This window comes from Pseudochaenichthys georgianus, chromosome 20 (genome assembly GCF_902827115.2).
Source record: "Pseudochaenichthys georgianus chromosome 20, fPseGeo1.2, whole genome shotgun sequence".
Classification (NCBI taxonomy): domain Eukaryota; kingdom Metazoa; phylum Chordata; class Actinopteri; order Perciformes; family Channichthyidae; genus Pseudochaenichthys; species Pseudochaenichthys georgianus.
In genome coordinates, this window is record NC_047522.1 from 13,986,296 (window position 1) to 14,013,015 (window position 26,720).

General features: G+C 42.3%; 1 protein-coding gene across 2 annotated transcripts in view; it reads left to right on the top strand.

Moving 5' to 3' along the window:
- myo3a (myosin IIIA) overlaps positions 1-26,369 on the top strand; it is a 68,361-nt gene extending 41,992 nt beyond the window's left edge. For both annotated transcript variants that reach the window (XM_034108270.2, XM_034108271.2), the window contains 16 exons: positions 884-1,037; positions 2,419-2,507; positions 2,607-2,736; positions 3,270-3,352; positions 6,996-7,076; positions 7,223-7,428; positions 7,523-7,634; positions 9,820-9,982; positions 10,077-10,163; positions 10,249-10,372; positions 10,462-11,716; positions 11,795-11,939; positions 18,621-18,712; positions 20,165-20,205; positions 24,570-24,830; positions 25,767-26,369. In XM_034108270.2, coding sequence (XP_033964161.1) covers positions 884-1,037; positions 2,419-2,507; positions 2,607-2,736; positions 3,270-3,352; positions 6,996-7,076; positions 7,223-7,428; positions 7,523-7,634; positions 9,820-9,982; positions 10,077-10,163; positions 10,249-10,372; positions 10,462-11,716; positions 11,795-11,939; positions 18,621-18,712; positions 20,165-20,205; positions 24,570-24,830; positions 25,767-25,881 — 3,138 coding nt within the window. In that variant the 3' untranslated portion in view covers positions 25,882-26,369. The remainder of the gene's footprint in view (positions 1-883; positions 1,038-2,418; positions 2,508-2,606; positions 2,737-3,269; positions 3,353-6,995; positions 7,077-7,222; positions 7,429-7,522; positions 7,635-9,819; positions 9,983-10,076; positions 10,164-10,248; positions 10,373-10,461; positions 11,717-11,794; positions 11,940-18,620; positions 18,713-20,164; positions 20,206-24,569; positions 24,831-25,766) is intronic.
- The last annotated feature ends 351 nt before the right edge of the window (positions 26,370-26,720 follow it).

The window sequence follows — 26,720 nt, forward strand, 5'->3', positions numbered from 1 at the left end:
TGTTTACTTTTGTTAACAATGCATGATAGGAAATTCTGCCGAGTTAGAAAAGTGATGCCAGTTTAATTTTGGCAGATGCTATTTGCACCCGGGTGTCCGTCACTAACAATGCTCTTTACACCCGGGTGTCCGTAGCTAACAATGCTATTTACACCCGGGTGTCCGTAGCTAACAATGCTCTTTACACCCGGGTGTCCGTAGCTAACAATGCTATTTACACCCGGGTGTCCGTAGCTAACAATGCTCTTTACACCCGGGTGTCCGTAGCTAACAATGCTCTTTACACCCGGGTGTCTCTTCTTGCCCTTTCTACGATGGCTTGGTAAGGTTACCTGAACATCAGGGGCAAAAAACACCTATGTTATATTGTGAACATGGCTGTAAGGTAATAAATGTCCCATAGACCCCCCTGATGACAGGGGGTTAATTAATCTGCCACAACAGTCAGAAAGAAGTTATGAGACGTGATGATTTTTAGTATATTTATTTACAAAATACCACAACAGTAAACAGTGACTAACAAATGGTGCCAATGAGTCTTATGTACCCCCTGAGGCTCTTCATGTGGTCCTGCTGGACGCTGGCAGGATCCGCGTCTTTTAGCAGGGCTTCAGCATTCTGAAAAGACACAATTACACATTTATTTACAATATACAGTAGAAATTCATTTTACAAATGATTTCATGTCCCAACCTTGTGTGACTTTAAGTTGAACCCACAAACAAACAAAAAGACTCAATAAAAAGGCACTTTTAAAATATGTGCTTTTAAAAACAGTAATTTCCATCATTTTTGTATCTGAAACACAACATTGCACCATACTTATGTTATGATTGTCTTGCAGAAAGAAAGGACTTTAACCAGATATGCCATGTCTTTCCAGGATGAGTACCTGAATGAGGAGGTGGACGCTCGGATGATCGAGTATGAGGACAACAGGCCCCTCCTGGACCTGTTCCTGCAGAAGCCCATGGGGATGCTTTCCCTTCTGGATGAGGAGAGTCGCTTCCCACAGGCCACTGACCAGACCCTCGTAGGTCAGTGTCTCCAGATCATGATTCTTGGCCATCTGTTTTGGGAAGGATTCACTGTATACAACCTTTATTTGCACAGAACATGTGGACTTCGCAGTAACACTTTTTGTCATTTGATCTCTCATGTCTTAGTAATGTTCAGTGCTTAACAGCCATCATTTGGGGATTTTGGGAAAATATAATTTAGGAAACAGAAGTTTTTAGTTGAGCACATTGTCAAAGACAACAGGCTGTATTTCATACTGAAGGTTATAAAACCACTTTTAGATAAGTAAATATAATAGTAAAGCATAGTACACTTGTGAAATCATGCTGACATCATATTGGTAGTGGTTGTGGGCAGTGGCATTCCTGTACAAAAGTTGTGGGGCACAAAACACTTAGATGTCTATAAGCTTCTGCAGTGAGGTTCATGACTCTTCAGATTTACAAATATTATATTTTGACCTAAATCAAAATATAATATTATTTTCAAAAGCCTCTTTAGTCTGATGCTTCAATTAATTTTAAACAGACAGTTCAACAGAAGGATACCCAAAAAATGTAATTTTATCATTTAAATATTGAATTGTTCTCTCTTAGTAAGATCCCATTTTTGATTTGCCTATCCTTCTGGACAAAAATCTCTAATACTTTTTGTAAAAGTCCTCCTTATCTTCTTGTACTTTCAAAAGTCTATCATAAATCTAAATGATGGATTTATGATTCGAAAATTATAAAAGTAGGGTAGACATGTGGATATTATCCACATAACAAAACGTGCATTTATCAAACAGGTACGTTTCCCACAGATCTTATTTTGAGCTATTTTCTAAAATCCTATGGAGAAATCTCATTGCTTTTTTGTGGAGGGAAGCCATGCGCAGCTTACTTCCTGGTTTTAGGACGCGTCTCTCTCCTCCTCTTCACCTGCTCTTCACACACCACACTTTTCGCAGCACACGTACTTACAGCCAATCAGCTCTGAATGATGTGAGATGACGTATGGTGGGGATGGCAGCTCTATGCCCCTATGGTCATTATTTTTTGCCACACACATTAAATACTCTGAGCATGCGCAGTGTAGTTTTTACAGTCACCGTTCACTTGGACAGGGAGAGGGAGGGGCAGGATCGGGTTTTGTCCCACATGGCTCTAAACAGCTCAATAGGCACACACTGTAGACACTAATTAGAAGAACACAGACTAAAACAGCAATGTACAGACGAATCAGATGATTAAACATGATCTTAAAATATATTTTTATTTATTTTTTGCATTTTGTTGTAATCATTATTTTAATACTTTCTGCTGACACTAGGTGGGGCACAGCCCCACCTGCCCCTAATGACCAGTCGCCACTGGTTGTGAGGTTAACTATGTTATATTTAATTTCACATTTTAGAGAAATTTGAAGATAACCTGAAGACCAAAAGCTTCTGGAGACCAAAGAGGGTGGACCTTGGCTTTGGTATTCACCACTACGCTGGAAAGGTACTTGATATTTGATTTAATAATATGTGTGCACAGAAGCTTCATTTCATGTAACGCTGATTAATATGAGTTTTTACATCATTATTCTCCCTCTCTAAGGTGATTTACAACGCTGCAGGCTTCTTGGCCAAGAACAGAGACATGTTACCAGCCGACATCATCCTGCTGCTGAGGTCGTCAGAAAATGAGCTCACTCGCAAACTTGTCACCCATCCGCTCACCAAAACAGGTAAAGAGGAAAGGAAATAGGGAAAGAAAAAAGGAGGCGGTTTGTTTGCAAACAGTTTAAAAGCAGCACTTAATACATACAGGATATTGTTACCTATTGTAGCAAGGCTTTCCTCTCTTATCCGCCAGACTTTGTTTCATAAACTGTTCTTGGCAGTGAGAGTGCGTTTCTTTTGGCAGAGCAGGCTGCCAGCTCTGTCCGAATCGAGTCACATAATCACTCTTTTAGTGTAGTCTTAAAGCTGTTGTTTGGAGCGTTTCACTCTTAATCAACAGTAACGCACTTAAACGGAAATACTACTGACCCCTTTGCTATCTGCTCCATTTATCTCAGTTTTGAATCACCATAAGTTGAATCTTTTTTATGATGTTCAGTATCACAGGACATGTTTCACCTCACTAATTGATCTGGACAGATAAGAATATGCCGTCCTCTTACTGTGAATGATCCTTCAATGTATATCCATCCCTTGCCTGGTGGTTAAGAGCAGTTTTTGTCAACTGACTCTCATGCTCAATGTGTTTATTCCACAGGCAACCTTGCCCACACCAAGGGTAAAGGCATAAACACAATGCGCAGCCCGCGGACCCCGTCACGGACCATCACCTTCGCCAAGGTACTAACAGCAATATCCGCATTATTACTGTACTATCTTCCTCATGAAGACCTTATCAAGTTATTCAATCTATTTTTCTCTTCTTACTGCCAGAACTCAAAACTACTTTTGAATTACAATCAAGCCCCTTTTGTCTTTTGAATGTGTTTAACTTATTTTTACTTTGATTATAGCTTCTCCTTTTCTAACCTTCTGTGTCTTCTTTTCTCTGTCTCTGCATTTCTGTTGCAAAAGATGGGAGTGCTTTCTTTATACAATTCCTTTTCTTTCAGTGAGGTAATCAACATATTTAGGTAGTTTGTTTTTGTGTGTGTCCAGACACCTTTAATAACTTTAGATCTCCTAAACTATAGAAAGATACCCAACTGTAGTGGTTTGTATTTTGAATTGCTCACCCATAAATCCTGTTGCGTGTGTGCCACCTGTAGACACTTCCCCATTTTCATGTAGTCCTCAGAATATAGAAGCATATGCCATTAAACCTGTTAAAGCCTTCCTTTATATTCATTTCCACATTGTTTGTTTGTAGCTCCAAGCCATATTGTTGGGGTTTAACGCTTCACTTTGGGTGTCAAAGCACTCATGCTGAGTATTTAAGTCAAATGAATGGCATAGTGAATCCACGTTTAATCAAGTATTGCAACTTTAAATATCGCATTTAAATCATTCAATAAGCAGCCACAGTTTATAGCCAATGGGAAAATCAAGACACACACACACACACACACACACACACACACACACACACACACACACACACACACACACACACACACACACACACACACACACACACACACACACACACACACACACACACACACACACACACACACACACACACACACACACACACACACACACACACACACACACACACACACACACACAGATGCTGTACACGACTGCAGTTTTTGCCAACTGTAAGGCCTGAGGCAATTTGTTCGCCCAAAAGCACTTGATAGTAGCTACATTCAAATGAAGTGTGTCTGATTAGTTCTTGAATCTATTTCCATTCATCTGCATCTGTTAGACAAAAAGCTCATCAAAGTGGGACAATCTTAAGAGGCACAATGAGACCTCAAAATGCTGCAAACAGTATTAGGCTGATGGCTTACTATAAAGTAGTTTCCCCCTGGGTAACAGTACTGATAATTAGGTGGTGCTTGTTAAAATGTTACAAAATACTGTGCCGGTTAATTTTTTTTTTTATATAGATGTAGCATCCTGTGTCGTCTTCCCAAGAGCAAATGCTGTAGTATTTTTGTAACTAATTAGAAGCACACTTGATTTGGCGTTTGTTTTTATTTTATTTATCCATCTTATGCATCTCTTTTTGCAGCCTTCTCGGAAATTAAAGCTCGACCCTGAAAAAACGGTGATTGGTGAATTTTTAAAGGAAGATAAAAACAATTTGATATCAACAATTCTATTGAAAATTTGACCCAATGTTTAATTGTTAAAGACCCCCTATTATACTGTTTTTCATCAATATATTATAGCTCTCAGATATATACAAAACATGTCTCTGAAGTGTTTTGCTCGAAATACCCAACAGATCATGCATTGTAGCATCCCATAAACCCCTCTGTTTCAGCCCTGTTCCAAAAGTTTGGATTCTTTTGGCGCTTTTCCACTGCAGAGCCTAGCACGGCTTAGTACGGTATGGTTAGGCCTTGGCAGGCCAGGCTCACTTTATGCTGCGTTTCCATTACAGTGTAGTAACAGGGGTAGTAACTATAGTAACGCAGTGTAGGCGGGGCGATCGGCTGTTCGGCAGGCAGAGCGACGCTGCGTAAAACTGCAGTGACGTCATCTTCAATGCGAACCACAAAACCAAAACATCTGTTAGCTGTTAGCACTCAGACTGTCTGTGTCATGGCGAATACAGTCGCTGGTTTTTTTATGTCTGTAGGCCGTTGTTGTGAGTGTGGACGGAGCATATGCAACGTTAGCCTGATCGATCCAATCTCCATTCAGAAAACACATTTTAAAAGGTGCGTCGTGTCGCCTGCCGTCTGTCTACAGACTTGTCAAAGCAATAATTCATGTTTTTTTACTAACCGGTATCAGTATGTTATTACTTCGGCATCATTTTGAAACGTGTATTACAATTAAATCACGGTAAAATATGTTAATTTTGTTGTAGTTGTAGCCCCCTAGCCAGCGATTCTCTCTGACCATTCAGAAGTCGAGTGTTCAAGTCACTAGTTTAGCATATTCAGCCTGGTTGTTGGCCCGGTAAGAACCTCGATTTTGGAGGGCCAGAAAAAAGGTGAAAAAATAGCCCTGAGCCGGAACTACCCCTAGTGGAAAAGCAAAAAAAAGCCGTGCTGCAGTGGAAAAGTGCCATAGTACTTTAGATGAAAATAAGGAGCCACTCCCCACACCCCTCTGAGAGATATATATCTCTGAGAGATATTTGGTTAAAAAGAACACAATGGTGCTCTAGGAGGAGATTCAGGTGATAATGTGGGGGGTGGTTGTTACCTTGGTTGGTGGCCAAAATCTGATCAGCTCATTTTCAGACAGGTTTTTATCTAAATGGATCAGGACAAAAAATGGGCCAATTTTTTTTCCTGAAACTTTCAGAATCTCTTTACACAGAGGGGACACATGTTTATGTATAAAATACATGAACAAGTGCATTTTGCATAATAGATCCCCTTTTAAATATGTGACATGTTCACACTTAAGCCCTACATTAATATTAGGCCATTTTCCTTATTCAGTCCTTTAATGCTTAACTTAAAGGAGACATGTCATACTTTTCCGGTTATTACCCGTCCCCTTGTGTGTTATGAATGTTTTTATGCATGTAAACGGTCTGCAGAGTCAAACACCCTCAAAGTACACCCTGTAGCGAGTAAAACTCTAACACAGAAATTACCTCCCCAAAACGCCTTGTTGGAGATTTCTCATTTTCCATTGTTTACTTCCTGGGTATCGCTACGTAGGGATACCCAGTAGCCACGCCCAGAGCTATGACCAGGCTGATTGGTCCAAATTAACCAATCCACGGACTTCCTCACACACACACTCAGTGCAAGCAGCTCTGCTGATTTCTCCTCCCTGGCTGCAGGCTGATAACAGACAGTTGGGATCGTGGAGAAATTCTCTCTGCAGACCCATTCTCACAGCGTGTATCAACCTATAAACCTTTTTCTTACTCAATATCAAGCCACACTTATTGTTTTTACTTCGGCTGTGAGTTTGTGTGTGCTCAGGATGAGTTTGGCTGTGTTTCGGGAGGCTGTGTATCGCTAAACAAGGAAACAACACCTCCACGGAGCTCAGCGCGATTCACAACGTCCCGACCAATCAGAGCACACTGTGCTCACAGGGAGGGTGGGGGCTGGAGCTATTGGAGCTCCAACGAGCCGTTAAAGTGTGAAGTTCAGTGAATACACATAGTGTACAGAGATGCTGTATAAGAAACCAATGTGAGTTTGGAAAATTGCACAATATAAATATATTCTAGTAGACCTCAACAATGGAATTATGATCAGTGGAAATGGCCATGACATGTCTCCTTTAATAATAAAATCTCCCCTTCTCTCATGAGGTTATAAAAGTCTGTAAAGACAAACGCAGCATGCCATAAATTATTGTGATATTTGAGCTTTGTGTCCGTTTTCTTTAGCAGGGAGAATCAGTGGACACGCCTTACCACCCGAGAGAAACCACCAACATGAGAACACAGACAGTGGCCTCCTACTTCAGGGTAAGATTTATGTCTTTATTCTCTGATTACTTTGTTCAAATTTGGTTTAAAATGTCTAAAACGTTCTCAGTGTTTCTCTTGTTACCAACTTTGTTGCATAAACCCAAGCTGCTTAAAAAGATGAATTCTTCGTGTACTTTTTCTAGTACTCTCTGATGGACCTGCTGTCCAAGATGGTGGCAGGGCAGCCTCACTTTGTGCGCTGTATAAAGCCAAACAACGATCGCCAAGCCAATAAGTTTGACCGGGAGAAGGTTCTGGTTCAGCTGCGATACACTGGAGTTCTGGAGACAGCCAAGATCAGACGGCAAGGCTACTCTCACCGCATCGTGTTTGCTAACTTCATGAAGAGGTCAGCACTTAACAGAAGGATGTCGAGTAATAAATTAATGTTGCATCAAAAGGCATTTATTTTCGTGCTCATCTGATCTCTCTGACTGTTACAGGTACTACATATTGGCTTTCCATGCTGATGAGGAGCCGGCTGTGACTCAGGAATCATGCGCTGCAATACTGGAGAAGGCCAAGCTGGAAAACTGGGCAATGGGGAAGACTAAGGTTTGTAACTGTATTGTTTGAAGGGAGCATCAACACAAGCTTAAATTCAAGCTTTCAGTCAAGTTAGTTTCAAATGACCTTATTTTAACCGAAAAGACAATTAGAGTCCGCTCAAAATGAGCAGCTGTACAATGATTTTTGCTAATATGCTTGTCATTGATGCACCGGATTAATTTGCATCTATTGAGGAGCACCATGGGCTAATCACAGTTACAATTCCCTGTTGCAACCTATGGTTTTGTTGTAATATGTTGTAATACAGGCTGGTAAAAGTGAGTGGGAGCATGCTTCCAGATCTGGATTCAAGCCCCGATAGTCTCAATTTAAATGTCACTGAGCAAGACATTGAGGCCAACATTTACCAAAGATTACTTAAAAGGCCAAAGCAGAACCTAGTTCACTCACTCTGTGCATTGGCTTCAGCCCCTGTCACACTGTCCCGAAATTGACACCCGATGGACACACGATAAAGTAAATGTTCAAATTCGGCTCTGATCGTAGCAACATCGGACCATTCGTGAGGGCATCTTAAGCCATCGTATGACCGCCGGTGGAGTCTCTCAGGCTCCGGCAGCAACTTCGTGAGCGGCAACTTCGTAAGGCACTCGTGACGTGAGAGGATCTTGTCAAATTGTGTCATCTTCGTGTTATCATCGGTGCATTCGCCCTCACTCTGATCGGGGCGAATGCCCGATGGCACCGATGATAACAAGATGCCCTCACGAAGGGCAAAATTGACACACGAATTCAACACGAAAATGAACCTTCGCAAGGTCCTTCGGCAATTTTTTGGCATGCCAAAGATTTTTGCCACCGCTCACGAAGTTGCTGCCGGAGCCTGAGAAACTCCACCAGCGATCAGACGATGGCTTAAGATGCCCTCACGAATGGCCCGATGTTGCTACGATCACAGCCGAATTTGAACATTTCCTTTATCGTGTGTCCATCTGGTTGTTTTATTGCACAACAAAATCATGTAAACATATTATGTAAATAACCCAATTTGTGTTCTGTGAAACTAAAAAGGATATAATATATTATTTTGAAGGCGAGTTGACAGGAAGTTGTTGTTGCTATGGAAACAACATGACGGAGAAAACTTAATATCTTCTACATATAAAGACGGAGAAAGTAAAGAACAAAGTCGGAAATATCAGTACTGTATCATAGTACTTTAACATTGTTTGTGTTACTTTCGTTGCAGTTGTATGTCTTAAATGTAATGTAAATGTTGCCTTCGTGTGTGGTTCGGGGCCATCTTCGTGCGAAATTCACAATTCAATATTCGTGTGTCCATCGGGTGTACATTTCGGGACAGTGTGACAGGGGCTTTCCCAACAACACTCACATCAAAATAAAGCCTGTGTGGAGTTGTAGTGATTACTCTGTGTTATTATTATGACCCTAAATAATAACCATGAAAGCCTTCGCAAATCAAGAAAGGCCACATTTCTTGTACTACATTGTACTAAACTCCAATGTATTGACTACTTTCTCTTTTCAAGTGCTTTCTTCCACACCATCTCGACTCACATTGTGTATTATTACATTACATGTCACTTGTTACAAGTCGCTTTTATCCAAAGCGACTTACATACTCAATACCAATACTCCATACCAGGGACACAACGACATGCTGACTGCAGTGGGACTCCAACTTGCTTGTTTAGTTGAAAGTAAAACACAATTCAGGGTTCTTACGGTCATTAAAAACCTGGAAAAGTCATGGAAATTCAAAATGCTAATTCCAGGCCCTGGAAGAGTTATGGAAAAAAATATTTTTCCCAAAGTTTTGGAAAAGTCATGGAAATGTAACTAAAGTTGCATCAAATATAATTTATATTTTATCTAATCACCAAAATAGTAATACTAAAATGATAATAAATACTGTATCGTATAGTAATGAAACGTAAAATGGCATTTAACTGTCGAGGTATTTTGCTGGTGAGAGATTTTAGTGGCTTTAGCGTGTAGAAGCTAGTAAGCCTATTTGATTAGTTTTAGATAGGCACAACGTGTTTCATATGCAGACCTTATTTTCCTGTTCCATGTTAAAATAAACCATTGTCAGTGGTACCGCTGAGAAAGAGTAATTTTTTTGGTCATGGAGAATTAGGTAAAGGTCATGGAGAAGTCATGAAAAAGTGTATGAACCCTGATAATTACTATGTGTCTGTACTCTCAGGTGTTCCTCAAGTACTACCACGTGGAGCATCTGAACCTGATGGTGCAGCAGGCCACTCAGCGGATCATCCTGCTCCAGGCTTACGTCCGAGGCTGGCTGGGAGCCAAGCAATACCGGCGGACATTAAAGGAGCGAGAACAGAGTGCTCTGGTGCTGCAGTCAGGTTAGTACACACTCTGTCCACTAGTAGAACATGCAGCAGTTGTTATACCTTTCCATGGCAGCTCATGTTTTAATGTTTGTTTCCCACTCTCCAGCTTACAGAGGTCATAAGGTTCGGAAGAAGACGGCCGATGACAAAAGCAAAGCCAAGTTTGAGGCCTTCATCGTCCAGTTTCAGGCTGGTAAGAACAGGATCTAATCTATCCGATGCAATCCAAGCTCAGTGTGTGCTGCATTGGCTTACGTTCCCCTTTTCGCCTTCTTCAGTGTGCAGGGGCTATCTTGCAAAAAAGAAACACAAGGAGTTGGTAGATGAGAAGAACAAAGCGGCAACCAAGATTCAGGCTCGCTACCGAGGGCACAAGGAAAGGAAAAGCTTCAAAAGAAAACAGTATGAGATATATTATATTAACATAACATAGCTTGGAAAGAAAATATGTTTATTGTTTTGTGATACAAACGTACCCATTTTGTTTTAAGGGAAGAGAAAGCAGAGAAAGCCCTTCAAGAAAAAGAGGAAGAAGAAGCAGCTAAGACCCCCAGCGGAGAAGACTCCACTGCTGCCGTCAACGAGGAAGATGAAACTAAAGCTGCGGTGGTTCTCCAGAGCAACTTCAGGGGCTACAAAGAGAGGAAAAAGTTTAAGGAGAGAAAAAAGACGATGGCCGGGGCTGAATTAGAGTCGCCACTTGACGCAGTGGCGGAAGAAGAAGTTGGGCAAGAGTCTGCCAGCAAAGAAGAGCAAGAGGGAAAGACAGCTGAGGAGAATGACGACGAGGAAGAGAGCACGTATGAAGCAGAGGAGAATGATGACAGTGATCACACACAGGTGCCGGAAGATGATGACAATTCCGAAATTGCAGATATAGCAATGATTGAAGTGGCCCTGTCAGCAGATGCTGGAAAAGAAGGGCAGGAGGAGGAAGAAGAAAACGCTGCGGGAGAAGAAGCTGTCAATGTGGAAGAAGAGACCAAGGCTGCCACTGTCCTCCAGAGTAACTTCAGAGGTCACAAAGAGAGGAAGAGGTTGCAGGACGAAGGCAAGATCCCAGCTAGGAAACAGAAAGCAACAAGTCCTGCTGGTGAAGAAGAACAGCCCACGGTGAGCACAGGAGAGGAAGAGGTGCAAACTCCAGCAGACAAAGAAGAATCCAACGAAGCTCAAGGTGCTGCAGACGTCACGTCAGGTGACCAAGATGAGGCCAAAGCAGCAGTGGTGCTCCAGAGCAACTTCCGCGGCCACAAGGAGCGCAAACGACTCGAGGAGGAAGGCAAGATCCCGAAGAGGAAGAAGAAGGAAGTAGAAGAGCCTCCGAAGGAAGAACAACAGGTAACGCCAGAAGAATCAGTGCCAGAATCCCAGCAGGATGCTTCCCCGGAGAACTCGGGGGGACTGGATGAGGAAAAAGCTGCTACAGTCCTCCAGAGTAACTTCAGAGGACATCGGGACCGAAAGAAGCTGAAAGTAGAGAGAGAGAATAAAACAACGGAAGAGTCAGCGCATGATGCTGAGGAGGAAGCTAAAGAGGGGGCAGAGGAAGAAGCCCTGGATGTTGGGGACGTGACGATTGAAAGGAAAGACGAGACAGATGCTGAGAGAGAGAGGCAGGAGGAAGAGCAGGCCGCGGTGAAGATCCAGAGCAACTTCAGAGGGTACAAAGACCGGAAGAACCTGAGGGCCAACAAGCAGACAGCACAGACAGAAGCTGCACAACTAGAGAGCTTCTCCAAAGAGGTATAATTATTAAACATTACTATTATGCTGTACCCACCAATCATCCTGTTATCCACTTACATATTCCCTTTTTAACAGATCGCAAAGACTTCTCAGGACTTCATGTCGCTGCAGCTTAAGTTAAATGAGATCATCCAGGCCCATCAATCAAACCCAGAGAACAATGGCATGTTTGTGAGAGGAAAAGCGATGAATGGCTATCCTCCTCAGAATCAACAATCAGGTAAGATAATTCAGAGATTAGCTCAGGAAAAATAAATAGTCATAAAGCAATAAATATAATTCAAAAATGATGGCGCGGATTGACCCGAGGTTAATGTTCATTTTTGGTTGTGTTAAAGCGCTGAATCGTCAGATAATTGAAGAAGACAAGGGGCCTGTCTCGGGTGGACATGTATCTATTATTTTTTGTCTATTCATTCTTCAGTGTTTTTCCAAGGGTTATCCGTCAAAGGCTAAATGACGTTGATACACATCCACCCAGATAACCCAGAGGGCAACGGTGTCTACACTGAAAAGAAAAGAAAGGATCGTCTAAAGCCCTGTTTTTAAATATCCAGGATTTGAGGCAGGATGAATTACTGCTTTTTCCGGGTTTTATAATGTCCCACACTGTACTTGTTTTCTTTATGCAACAAGAGAAAAAAGGGAGCAGAGATTTTAATAACGTCTTGTAACAGACTTTGATGTTATTGACGTCCGCCACTCCCTTTTCTCTCGTGTGGCTTGATTAGATCAGGAAACCTGTGAAAGTCAAGTGCCAACACAGGACGCGCTTCTCAACCAAATGTGTCATCAAAAATAAAAGTTGATTTGCACAGGCGATAGGTGTAATTGCTTTCGGGGTGGTGAGCGAGGGGAGACGGCAAATTAAAAGTTCACCGTCCTAGCAAAACGGAACTGGCAGCTGTAATGTCGCCAGCATCATGGTTTCAGATTATGAGAAAATAATGTCATAATTATGTAATACTGATGATTGCCTTTTCTTAGCTGGCATCATGATTATTCTCCAGTTAATTCGATTTTCAGTTGCTCAAGTGGTATGTGTGCTGAATTGCATCTGTCTGATTCTCAGTAATTCTTTGTAATGAAAACTCATAGTAAAAGTTGCAATCCCAACTTCATGTGGAGTTCACTTCCTGTCAAAGACAATTTTGAGTAACCACAGTCTTTCCCTAACCTTAGCCAATGGGTTTAGGTAAACCTAACTATACCTGTTACCAAGTTCCCAACCTTCTGAAGTCATCATTGTGAGTAGAGAGGAGCCAAATAATGTTAGTTACACATCTTGTAGCTAAAACGGCGCTTTTGAGAGATTTTAAATCTCAGATCTGCTCACGTGAACCTGTTACACAGGTCTCAGTAGGCATTCAAGCCTGCATTAAAATAGGCAGGGCCTCTCAGCTGTCGCCCATCAGCAGTAGAGAGTAAACTAATTAGAGGGGCGTCCTGCGGGAGTAAGACTGACAAAGACATTGGAGTCCTGTGGGAGTCACGAGGGTGGCAAAGAGGAGGCAAATCCTACTCTGATTGAGCCAAGTATCGCTGGTGTCTTGTTTTCTTTTCTTTAGCTTTCTAGCCCCTCATGCTATAATCATGTGTATTTTCTCCATTCCTGTTCATGCGTCTTCTCGCAATTATCACTGGCCCTGTGTATCTCGTAATCGATATAACCGGCCTGCTCTCATCTATCCCACATGCTCCACTGACATCCAACATCTAGTTTCAGGTGGCCTGTGGAACTGCCAGTCAGCTGTTCCTAAGGCCGACTTCATCTCTGGCTACGCCTCCCTGCAGACCCTGGATTTCCTTGCTCTCACTGAGACCTGGATTACTCCATCCAACACATCCACCCCAGCAGCTCTCTCCACAGCATATTCCTTCTCCCATACACCCAGACCCACTGGCAGAGGAGGTGGCACTGGTCTCCTGCTCTCTCCCACTGGAGCTTTTCCCTCTTCAAGCTACCTAACTTCACTCCTTCCACCTTTGAATTCCATGCCGTCACAGTAACCCATCCTATACAATTAACCATTGTTGTTCTCTACCGTCCACCAGGCGCCTTGGGGGACTTCTTGGAGGAATTAGATAATCTCCTCTCACACATCCCTGAATCTGGCCCTCCCGCTGTACTTCTCGGAGACTTCAACCTCCAGACGGGGAAGATAGACGAACTAACATCTCTGTTAACCGCCTTTGCTTTCTCACTGTCTCCGTCCCCACCAACTCATAAAGCTGGCAATGTCCTTGATCTCATATTCTCAAGGAACTGCGCTACTTCTAACCTCTCTGTAAACCCGCTCCACACATCCGATCACTTCTTCATTTCATTCTCTCTACCCCTTTCCAAACATAACAAACTAATCTCCTCTCATCCTGCACCTGTCCGCCGTAACCTCCGTTCCCTCTCCCCCTCTACCTTTGCCTCATCGTTGCTCTCAGCCCTCCCTTCCTCTGACTCGTTCCAACTCCTGCCTCCAAACTCTGCTGCAGAAACTCTCCTCTCTACTCTCTCATCCTCTCTGGACTCTCTCTGTCCTCTCAAATCTCGGCAGGCTCGTCAGTCTCATCCTGCTCCCTGGCTAAATGATGCACTGCGTGCTAATAGAACTGTCCTTAGGGCAGCAGAGCGGAAACGGTGGAAATCCAAACACCGTGACGACCTCCTAACCTATCAGGCTCTCCTCTCCTCTTTCTCTGCTTCGATCTCTCAGGCAAAAAGCACTTTCTTTCAAGATAAGATCCAATCTTCCTATTCCAATCCTAAAAAACTATTTTCCATCTTCTCCACCCTCTTGGACCCTCCCAAAGCCCCTCCCCCCTCCTCACTTCTGTCAAGCGACTTTGTTAACGACTTTGAAAAAAAGATTGATGATATTCGCTCTTCTTTTTCTGACTCACCTTTACTCACCGATGGGTCACCAGACCCTCCTTCCACCCGCACACTAACCTCCTTTTCCCCTCTCTCGCCAAGTGAGGTTCTTACCCTCATTACCTCTGCCCGCCCTACCACCTGTCCTCTGGACCCTATCCCTTCAAACCTCCTTCAGACTATCGCTCCTGATATTCTACCGTTTCTCACCCATTTCATCAACACTTCTCTAACTTCTGGTCACTTTCCAAACCAAAGGAGGAAAGAGTAAACCCTCTCCTAAAGAAACCCACTCTCAACCCGTCTGATGTTATAAACTACAGGCCTGTCACAGAACGCGCTGTCTTTAAACAACTCTCCTGTTATCTCCATCAGAACAACCTTCTGGATCTGCACCAGTCTGGTTTCAAGGCAGGTCACTCCACAGAAACTGCTCTCATTGCTGTTACTGAGGAACTGCACACTGCCAAAGCAGCATCCCTCTCCTCTGTCATCATCCTTTTGGACCTGTCTGCTGCATTCGACACAGTGAACCATCAGATCCTCCTTTGCACTCTCCAAGAACTTGGAGTTTCAGGCTCTGCACTTTCCCTCCTCACCTCATACCTCAAAGACCGTACCTACAGGGTAACTTGGAGAGGGTCCGAGTCCGACCCTTGTCAATTAACTACAGGGGTCCCTCAGGGCTCTGTTCTTGGTCCCCTCCTCTTCTCCTTGTACACAAACTCGCTCGGATCTGTCATTAGCCCGCATGGTTTTTCATACCACTGCTACGCTGACGACACCCAATTAATTCTGTCCTTTCCCCGCTCAGAGACCCAGGTCGTCGCACGCATCTCTGCTTGTTTAGCTGACATCTCTCAGTGGATGTCCGCTCATCACCTCAAGCTCAACTTTGACAAGACTGAACTGCTTTTCCTTCCGGGAAAAGATTGTCCCACTCTTGACCTGACTATCAACATAGGCACCTCTGTTGTTTCCCCGACCCAGACTGCAAGGAATCTGGGTGTGATCCTAGATAACAACCTGTCCTTCACTGCAAACATCGCTGCTCCAACCCGTTGCTGCAGATACACGCTTTACAACATCAGGAAGATACGTCCCCAGCTGACCCAGAAAGCGACGCTGCTTCTGGTCCTGGCTTTCGTCACCTCACGCCTAGACTACTGCAACTCCCTCCTGGCTGGTCTACCTGCATGTGCCATCCGACCTCTGCAGCTCATCCAGAATGCAGCGGCTCGTCTGGTCTTCAACCTTCCTAAATTTTCCCACACCACTCCGCTCCTCCGCTCCCTTCACTGGCTTCCGGTAACTGCTAGAATTCACTTCAAGACACTGGTACTTGCGTACCATGCTGCGAATGGATCTGGCCCTTCCTACATCCAGGACATGGCTAAACTGTACACCCCAGCGCGTGCACTCGCTGCGAGGGGGACCCAAGTTCCCATCAGCAAAAACATGTGGGTTTGCTATCCTGGCTCCAAAATGGTGGAATTAGCTCCCCATTGACATCAGGACAGCAGAAAGCTTACACACCTTCCAGCGCAGACTGAAAACTCATCTCTTTCGACTCCACCTCAAGCGATATAATTACTAACAAAGAACTGCTAACAGAGCACTTATATACTAATAAAGGACTGGCTTATCTATAGCCAGTTGAGTAGCACTTGAAATGCTTGGCTCTATGAAACCTGATGTACTTATATGATTCTGTTTTCTTCAAGGTTGTGTCTTCCTGGTCGAATGTACTTATTGAAGTCGCTTTGGATAAAAGTGTCAGCTAAATGTAATGTAATGTAATCTTAATCTTTTTATAATGTTTTATTACATTACAATTGTACAATACCGCGGGTAGACAGGCTTAGTTAAAAGGGCCCTATTAAGATTTTTGGGGTTAAAATCCCAAAGTAACATGTGAATGTAACATTCACACTTCTATTGGCCAAAACGTCAACACATTATACGTGATAGGCTAAGGGGCAGGACATCTCTTAGCAGTTGACCAATCACAAACAGAGACGGGAAGCTAACCAATCAGGGCATCTGGTTTCAGACAGAGGGTGAACAGGGGAGCTGCAGCACAGGCAGTATGAGACAAATAAAGACCTTTTTGAACATCAAAGTAAGGAAAAATACAAATATGAGTCTGAACATTTGCATAACAAGCTAAATGCAGTTGCAGTTGTGCGTTTGGATGTACTTCTGCCTGATTTAATTGGGATTGCCAAAATAGAGCTTTGTCTAAAACATTGTACACACATTACTTCACAGAGAGTTTCCAGTAGAGTACAGATGTTACTTCAATCCGGGCATGTTTGCCATTTACATGCTTTTCTTGCACAGCACACCGCCTGAGGTAAAGCAGAATAAATTATCTTTGTTATTTCCGAGGGCTAGTGCGATTTCCTCATCAATGATGCTTCTCAGCCCCTCTTTGTCATTTCTCCATCGACAGTCCTAAGCTGTACATTTCATTGCACCAATAAACCTCATCAGAATCATTTGTGTCACTTACAATGAAAGCAGAAGAAGGTCAGTCACATTGTTCTCAATGGGGAAAGGTCGTCAAATGTTAATCACGTTATGTGGGCAAGCGTTTTTCAAACAATTATTGCAGGAATTAAAAAGAGGGTGTGGGAAATTGGCTTTGGTTGTTTGAGCAATACAGAATGACCTTTTTAGATGCAGTTGTTCAATAATATTCCAAACCTTTACACCTCCTACCTGAGAGATTCTGAACATGACGGATGGCCGCGTGTTTTCCTCTTGCACGAACAGTGATTAATAATAAGCGACAAGCAAAGGTCATTGTAATATGTTGATAATGGCAAAAACAATCACATGCCCAAAGAGGAACATGGTAACAGTGTCAGCCATGACATGTATGATGGATTGCAACACATTCACTGTATGGAGGTGATGTGCATGAGAAGTGGCCCAGCGGGACACAAACACATCTCTCTCTTTGTGTTCAATTCAACACGGGTCACAAAGTTATTGAATGCTGTTTGTTGTTGTCAAAGGTTGACACGTAATCTCTGTTGGAAAATTCAAACTGGACAAAAGCCTTAGGGTTAAACTGCAGTGTGTATCTCCATACACACTGCAGTTTAAGTTCAATAGGAACAACAAAGTCATAGGTCACTGTGGTGTAAGATCACACTCAATAGTCTCTTTCCAGCCAGCCGTGTATGTAATGATCCCACTGGCTGTTTGATCATAATGTGCTGCAAAAGGGAACACGATGACCAAAGATGATATGTTCAAATTACTGACAAACCCCTAACACTAACATGACCGTTTATTTTTATGTAGTTTTCACATCCTCCTTTATAATCCATTCATAGTGAAATAAAAAGGCAACTTTACATCATGTTGTAGGGGTCAAAGATTTCTGCAGATATTAGAACCTCATTGAACTAAATACACTAAAACTTGTAATTTTGTAAAACGTAATCCACATTTTGAAGAAAGATCTCTTTGAATACCCTGGAAGTCTACAGTTTTAAGGTGGTATGTATGTATCTTAACATCGTGTTTAGGTCCAGTCACTGACCTTTGTGACATGAAATGCCCAAAATAAAATAAATTATAAGAAACAAAAGCAAAATCCTTTCCAAATGTATATTACACTGAAAAATAACAATTATTGTACTTGTATCTTCATTACACATTTGGATAAGTGTAAACATAAAAGCAGATGTTAATTTCGTTGTGTGTAGAAATCAGAACTCATTACCAGGCCCTTGCGTACCATAACGCAATGCAAATGCATGCCAAAGACATTTCAAATCTTATTAAAAGGCAATGAAGTAAATGAGCAGGTTGAAGGTACACCAAAAAGTAAGTAAAAACACTTCATTAAAGTCTGCTATAAACAGAATCGTTATGATGTGTAAAAGTGATGTCAAGGTTCAGTTTCCCTTCAGTGTCCATGTATTTGTACTCTTCTGAATCCTCACCCAGCTACTTTACCGACACTCAACATATTGGCACGGTCTGATGTCGTTAACAGACTATGTTCATTTTCAGCCGAGAAGAGACAGTCGAGGACCCCCCGCAGGACCCAGCAGCCAAAGACCCTCAACACCCCGGAAGACTCCACCTACTACAACCTAATTCATGTGAGTCAGAAAGAGATGCAGAACGATTTCAGATATCTGCTACAACAAGGCTCTGCTGGCAGCTGCCCCAATGCACTATTGATCTACAATTATTTTCTTTTTGTAATACTCCTACTCCTAATCGCAAAGTCGTCCCAGAGTTTCTTTAGTACATTCGATGCTGCACAGTTTTGCAGCATTTAAGGTTTGTTTACAGTGCCGTCAGTTTGTTTGTTTGTTTGTTATTCAGTTTTATACTGAGTAATGCATCTAATCAATAATCTAATCAATTAATAAGAAGTATGTGGAGGAAACTTCTGTGTAGCAATGCAGTGGGAGTCACCGACTCATGAAGGAGACACGGGACGAGCAGGAGTTCTGATGTCAAACACTGAGATTTAATACAAGTATCGGCCGGAGAAATTCACATCACAAGTCACACAGTCAAAGGTTCTGACTGCACGGGTGGGTTGCCATGTCAAATCTGCTCAGCCTCGCATCTTGGTAGACCCTTTAACTAGTTTACAGAGAGTCATATCCACATATTGGGGATGGGCGTAAACATCTGCAGACACAGGAGATGTCTCTCACATCTGTGGAGCTTAGAAAGCCAGCGTTCTCAGTCGTAAAACCCCCCCTGTGCCCAGCAGGTCACAGCATTAGCACATTCCCTACGGGAGATTAGAAGCAGGGTTGATCGTAAATGTCAACACACAGAATAAGGTTAAATGTCTAGGAGTAAAGACAAAATGAATCCCTAACAAAGTATTATACATTTATACAACAATACTTTAATAACACAAGTAGACAGACGATAACTTGATTACTTCTTAACACATTTGATCCAAAGCGAATAAGATGTAAATCAGTGGTTCCCAACATTGGGGTAACAACCTATCAAAGAGGCACATGAAAAAGCAAATGGATCATAAGACAATCAAAATGCTGATGTACAATGTTTACCATGTGAGCAGCTTGCTTAAGCATCATAGCCTTCTTAAAAGCACAGACACAGTACAGCTGCAACTGATGGAAATGCCATTCATTTTAGAAGTTTTGAGCATAAAGTCTTGGAAGTATTGTAAAGACTTTTTTTTAAATTAACTAATGGTGGCGCAAACTAGAGGAAAGCCAGTTACCAAAAGTAAGCATTACCTTGTTAGATTGACTCCAGAGGAAGACATGAATGCCTCAACCACAGGATGAAGGAAAAGTCTAGGGATCAGTGAAACCCTGGAATGTCTGTAAAAAGAATTGTCTGCAATCCACTACTTTTGAATCATTAATCCAAAATAGTTTTTAACTTCATCTAATCAACCTGAATGCAACCTGTAATGGGCCTGTTCAGGGGTTACAAGCCATACGTTTGGGAATGATTACTCCAAAAGCACTTTCTTTTGTTTTACCTAAACACAGCGATAAGGAGTTCTTGATTGACATGTAGTTATCTGTCTTCTGTTTGTCTCTACACAGCGGTCTGTCCAGGATGATAAACGCAAGCCCAGGAAAGACGAGTGAGTAGCAAGTTCTTATTTCAACCCTCTATTTAACAACTTCAGTCTTTAAGAGGTTGGCTTGCTGCCTGCCTCCTTGGTACACCGAGTCAGGAGTAATGACTGAGCTCAGCACCATAAGGACGGCGTCTCTGGCTCCAGACTTAATGATCTGCTGAATAACACACATCCTCTGTGAAATTAATTACTATCACCTTTCACCTTCGTTACACGTGCTAAATACACTGACATGTATTGTTAGGCATCAGAAATGCTTGGTTCAGCCGTATGTAAGGTACCTTATATGTACAATTGCTATTAAAAAGTACTAGAAAGCCTGTGTGGATGTGTGTGAGTGTACCTCCCAGAGTGAAGGGGTGCAGATAGACTGATATGGCTTTCCTGAACAAGAAGAGGCGTCGCGTACTTAATCACAGCAGTCTGAAAGGACACACACACACCTTGATGTGCGCACACACACACACACACACCGTGCGACACAGTGCTAAACATCAAGGGTAATAATTTGTTTGCAGATAAATAAAGCCAGCGATGGACAGGAGCAGTTTACATGCATCATTAGGGAAGAGAAGGTCAGCAGGAAAGATAGCATCTGTGGCTAAAGCTGACAGCAGGGGGTGATGGGAAGGCGCGGGTGGTACCAGGAGAGGAAAGGAGACAAAGGTGATGATTTAAATAAATTAAAGTGGTGTTTCAGTGGCTCTCTGAGGCTTATCTAGAAACAACATTACTTTTAGCTAAATGCTAGCATGCTATAAATGTTAACAATAGCAGTGCTATAAGTGTCATAGTTGTCAGGTAAGTTTGAGATGTTTTAGTTTAGAATTACCCCCTAAACGCACCAGGAGCGGCCGCGCTGTGTTACGGCCGCGCCGCGGCCGCGCCGCGGCGTTCGCAAAGATCGCGGCCACTCTAGTCAATGGGTGCTATTCCACCAGACGCGCCGCGCAGCGGCTCGAAGCGTCCCAGAAGCTCCTCGCCGCAAGGAATTTCTAAAATATAGGATGAATCCTATTTTTGACGCAGCGCGGCGCAGGCAGGCAGTGATGAAAATCACCTTGTCTGCTTTGCTGGTTGAGGGGCTACACCCAAAACCGGCTCCTTCTCCTCCCCCCCACCACCGTCTTTCAAGTAGGAGAATACATGCCAGCGTTCTCCTCTGGTTTACAGGCACTGTAAATTATATATATACAATAATTATGATGATGAATGCATATTTTTTTACCACTAAAATACAGCAACATGTCTTTGATTCATGTCGTTTATAACTGGAATATTACAATTATTATTAACTGTGTCTGTAGTCTACAACACAACAACATAGGAAATAACAACAATAAACACGATTTAAACAGACACAAACATAAACCATTTAACTACGTAGCCTACTTACTTGTAGAAGTACAAATGTCCAGGAAATATTCCAAAATCAACAACAACTGCGAGGCTGCACACACGACGCTCCGCTTCCGCAACGTTTTGAAACGCGCCTGGTGTGTGAGGTCGCAGGAGGAGGTCGCAGCGTGGCGCAGCCACAGCACAGCGCGGCGCAGACACTCCTGGTGCGTTTAGGGGGTTAGCGTGATAATATGTGTTAATTAGCCTTAAAGCAGGGCTCTCCAACACGTCTCGATTATCGATTATAGCGTAGTAAGGTTGCTTCTTGATTTTTCGGCCGCGGCTGGACAATAACGTTTTTTTATTTTAGAATTTGTTCTGTCACACGAATATCAAATTGGTCGGTGACGCAGAGATCAAGGAACAGACGTGACAGCGGCACAGCGACACCACACACGGAGCAGTCTGCTTTCTCCACCAACACCAGTCCAGAACCAACAGCAGAATGAACCGCTCTGAATCAGGCCTGTGTCGCTGCGGCTCAGAGACACAGGGAGGGATTTGTTTTTTTCAAAAACACCCGTTATCGTCATGTCAGGTTTTTGTTGGATTTAATCAAGTCTTGGATTGCAGAGTATGAATGTCCTCTTGCTATTTTCAGTTGATAAATACTTGTGTGAGAAGTTTGTGAAGGCAGGAGGAAAACTTCCGCGATCACCGTCTCCTCTCCGTTCCTCCAAACCCCGCCCCCTCCCTGAAGATAATGAGTGACAGGCTGATAGTGACCTGAAGTATTAGTTTTTTGTTTTTGAGGATGGACCAATTTCACACACAGATATAGGGAGGCATATACAATTGATTTATTATGGTTTATAATTTAATGTCAAGACGAAGAAGAAGAAGAAAAAGATGGCCGAACGGTTCAGTGTCAATCCTGTGGAGATGGAGGTTATAAATCTCCAAAATCATGTTCAGCTTAAGTCTCAGCAAAACTCACAACATTTCTGGAGCCTTGTAGACCCAGAAAACTATAAGAACATCACCAAGCAGCACTGAACACGTCTGCTTTATTTGGCTCTACATGCCTTTGTGAAGCAGCTTTTTCTGACATGAATGAAATCTAAATACAGAACAAGACTGAGTGATGAACATTTAAATGACTATTAGAGTGACCCTAAGTGGGTACACTCCAGCATACACCTCCATGCAGTGCCAGTCGTCTCACTGACTGTAAAGTGAATGCACTTATCTTACACATGTGCCATAAGATGCTTGCAAGGTGGTGATTCAGGACATTTATGGGAATCCTCAGTGATGTACTCACTATGTGGGCCATAATAATGTCTGAGACATGTTCGTTTTCTTGGACCTTGATGTGAAGTTAAGATTCGTGATAAGCTTTAGGTATTGCAATTTCACACGTGTACAAAAGTAGCTTAATTCAACTGATGAGGGCTATGGGAATAAATGGAAGCGATGTGATGCAAGTAGCTCTTGGCCACTTTCATTTTTTCAAAGTAGCTCTCAGATGAAGAGAGGTTGGAGACCCCTGCCTTAAAGTATAGCTGAGGATGATGTGAATGTCATTGCTTTTGCAGGAATGTGGTCATTAAAGGGAAAATATGCCACCTTTTAATTAGTTTGTCTGCTCAGTGATGATACCAAGTAAGTCAATGACACAATAAATTCCTCAGTTGTGAATTTAGTCTTTTATCAAATCTTAGCCAAAATATGTGCCGACGCCAGTGCACCTTTTTATTTTAAGTTATCCTCCAACTGGTTCATCCTGGAGGTGGGCATGGAAGCCTGAAACTCATTTTATGGCAGTCAATACAAAATGTGTTTATTTCACTCAATATCACAAACAACAGCGCTGTGAAAAGATTGTCTTCTCATCACAATGCAAATTTTGGCGCACCTCGCCCTACAATCTTTTCTTCGATAGTGTTTTGTTTTTCAGTATGGACTGATAAATGTTGAAACTTCTGATATTGCAGCACTACAGTCACGGAGACACTGATTCCCAATAGCCATTGTCACGTATTGCAATAGTGTGAGACTTATTGATCTCCACATGGAAACTGTTTTTCTCACTTGTGTCCATATAGAGGTCAGCGTGTAGGTTCTGCGTCATGACAGCATCCCTGAAGCTGAGGAGCCTCTGTGGTACTGATGGACAAATTCAATATGCTTGCAAATACTGTCAGCTTGATAATTATTATCCTTTTTCTCCACTTTATCTGTCATGGTCAGTTAAATGCAAGTCAATTTAAGTGTCTCAAAACATCAGGACATCGACTGGAGCAACAACACATACTGTATTGTTTATTTTTGTCAGTTTATTTCCTTTTTTTTTTTGTTGCCTTTCTTATTATTTTCAAAAATGAACACCAAAACACATTTTTGTAAAACTCAGCTGGCAAATAATTTACTTAAAGAGTTTTTTTTTCCCCTTCGCAAAAAACAAATGAGTGTAAACAAAGTATTAGAGAACATTTGGGTCGCAAAAAGCATATTTTTATGTTGGAGATAACAAGAAATCAATAAAAACAAGAAGACTAATGTTACTTTGTATATAGATCCAATTCAAACCAAAGCTGCAATCCTTTTATGTTGAAGAAAATGATGAATGCGTGGTCAGATGGAAAAGTAACAAGAAATACAATGTGTGCTATTGACATATTTGCAGTAAAAAGAAGAAAGATGGCATTTAACTACTCAGGGGGGGAACAAATTGTATGAAGACAACATACACACTAGACACAAAGTATACTTTGGGGTTCTGAGAGAAAATAGATCCAGTTTTAGGCACTTTCATGAATGTGTTGTGCGTGTGTAAAAAGGCTTTCTTTGATCATGAATCTTGAATTTCTTTATTTTTAAAAGTTGAAACAACAATATTGAAAAGAAAGCAAATCAGAAGAGAAGACTTGTTTGTTAAAAATCGAAAAATAATGTTGCCTGAATGTCTGATTGACCTCTGAGTCTCTCCTCTCTAACATCCATCCCCTCTGTGTGTGCTTCAGTCCAGGGAAGCTGCTGGATGTAGAGGACCAGTACTACAGGGAGCTGTCCACCAGCAGCTCTGAACCCAGCATCTCCTCCAAGGACACGTCCCCCTGCAGCAGGCCGGAGAGGAGGACGTCCATGGAGAGGAGGAGGTCCATAGAGAGGAGGAGGTCCATGGAGAGGAGGCCGTCTGCAAAACAGACAGCAGCTGGCAGCAGACCGACCCGAGCGAGGGCCGTCACCGAACCAGAGCCTGCCAAACCTGTCGGGGACAACAGGTACGTCCCTGTGCTGGATCTGAAAAATAAACGTTGGGATCCGTAAGAGAAATGGCTTCATATCTGACGGGTCATATATTTGACCTCCCTGTCTGGAAACAGCTATAAATGCAATGATCCAGAACAGAAAGAAAACAATTCAGAGCTCTATTTTTCTAAAGCGAAACAGCAGTGACAAACCTGGCCTCCAATATCAATGTGTTCGATCTAAAATCTTTTTAAAGAAGCAGATTGAACTGCCTGTTTAAGCAGACACACGTATTTTCAGTATCATAGTTACCATTACCATTTTTTTTTTTTAATGTTATGACTGGCCCTTTTTAGCAAAGTGCCCTCCTTCAGGTATCTCCAATTATTGCTGATTTAATGTCTGTATACTCTGACGCCATGATGCAATATACTTGATGCATTTGTAGGCAAACTATGCTGCAGTTTTGTTTATTAACTTATTTAGAAGACACTAATATTTATGTATTTTGTATTAACAGTGTTAAAAGCAAGCATTTGAATGCATTTAGATGTATTGATATCCCCATGATAATCCAGTTTAGTTCATAGAAAATGGTTTACACAAATGAGCTGCGACATGATGGATACAGAGAGATCCTGAGGCATTCTGCAAATTGTTTTGGTTCCTATCAGGATCATGTCTTTTCCCACAGAAAATGCTCCCACACTTGCATTCTGATTCCAGTTGACAAAGTGACAAATCCATGTAGCAATTTCATCTGTTTTCCACTCGTTCCTGAGCGCTGCCTGTGACGGCTCACACACGCATGATAAATGGTTGCCGGAGACGATAAACAATATGAATTCTGTCTCCTGATCTTGAGTCTTTTCATCTCCTTACTCATCCCTTTTCTCTTGTTCTGTTTTTCCTTTGCTTTGTACTCTGCGCTCTATCTTTGTGTTTACTCTCCTGTGTTGTGTTGGCAGGCGCTCTTTTCCCAGAATGTCCTCCACAGAGAGTCGGACAGAGGACAACCCGTACGACTTCAGACACCTACTGAGGAAGACCTCCCAGAGACGAAAGCTCATCAAACAGTACTGAACACATGACTCCATTTTTGGCAAATAATCTGTCAAAATCTGGCGCATGAAACACAATATGTGGCAATTAATACTCATGATAAATGAGTATTTGATTCTGTTTAGTTGTGGAAATGAAAAGCATGGACGGCATTGACGAGGGTCACCTGCACATAACATAGACAGGATGAAGGTTCATGTAAAGCTTTACCCATGACACTGTAAATGAAGGTTTTATTGACGTAATTTGTAAACTAGACATTGTTGCTTTCGCTCATGTTGCTGTTTTAATGTCCTCTCTGGTTGGTCCAATAATGTAACGTTGTCCATATCCATTTAAAAACCAAATACAACTGTATACCAAAAAGAGATCATGTAAATACAAATGCCATGCTCTTCAACTTGAACAAATGTCATTTGTTTTTAAGAATGTATCTTTTCAAAAGGCTGCTGAGTGTTGTAACAATGTAAGAAATGTACATTCTCTTTTCTTGTTTTAATGTATTATATATTAAATGCCATGTGATGTTTATTTTTTCTTATCTTTATCATTGCTGCCTTGATACAACACAAGTTCATTTTGTGGTAACAATATGCTGCATACTTTTTCATGTTGTGTTGCACCTCACATTATTGCCCTCATTGTTACTTTTCACAGTTATTTCATTTCCATTGACACTTACAGATAACAAAGGTTCTATCGGCTATCTTCACGTAGTCTGTTGACTTGAGCATTCCTCAAGATTCAAACCCCTGAGCTTTACGTGACATTTGAAAGGAGAACCCCCCACAGGAAGTGGTAGTGACATGCTGACTAAATACAATGTCTCAAAAAACATGTACAGCCAAAACTCCAGAGAA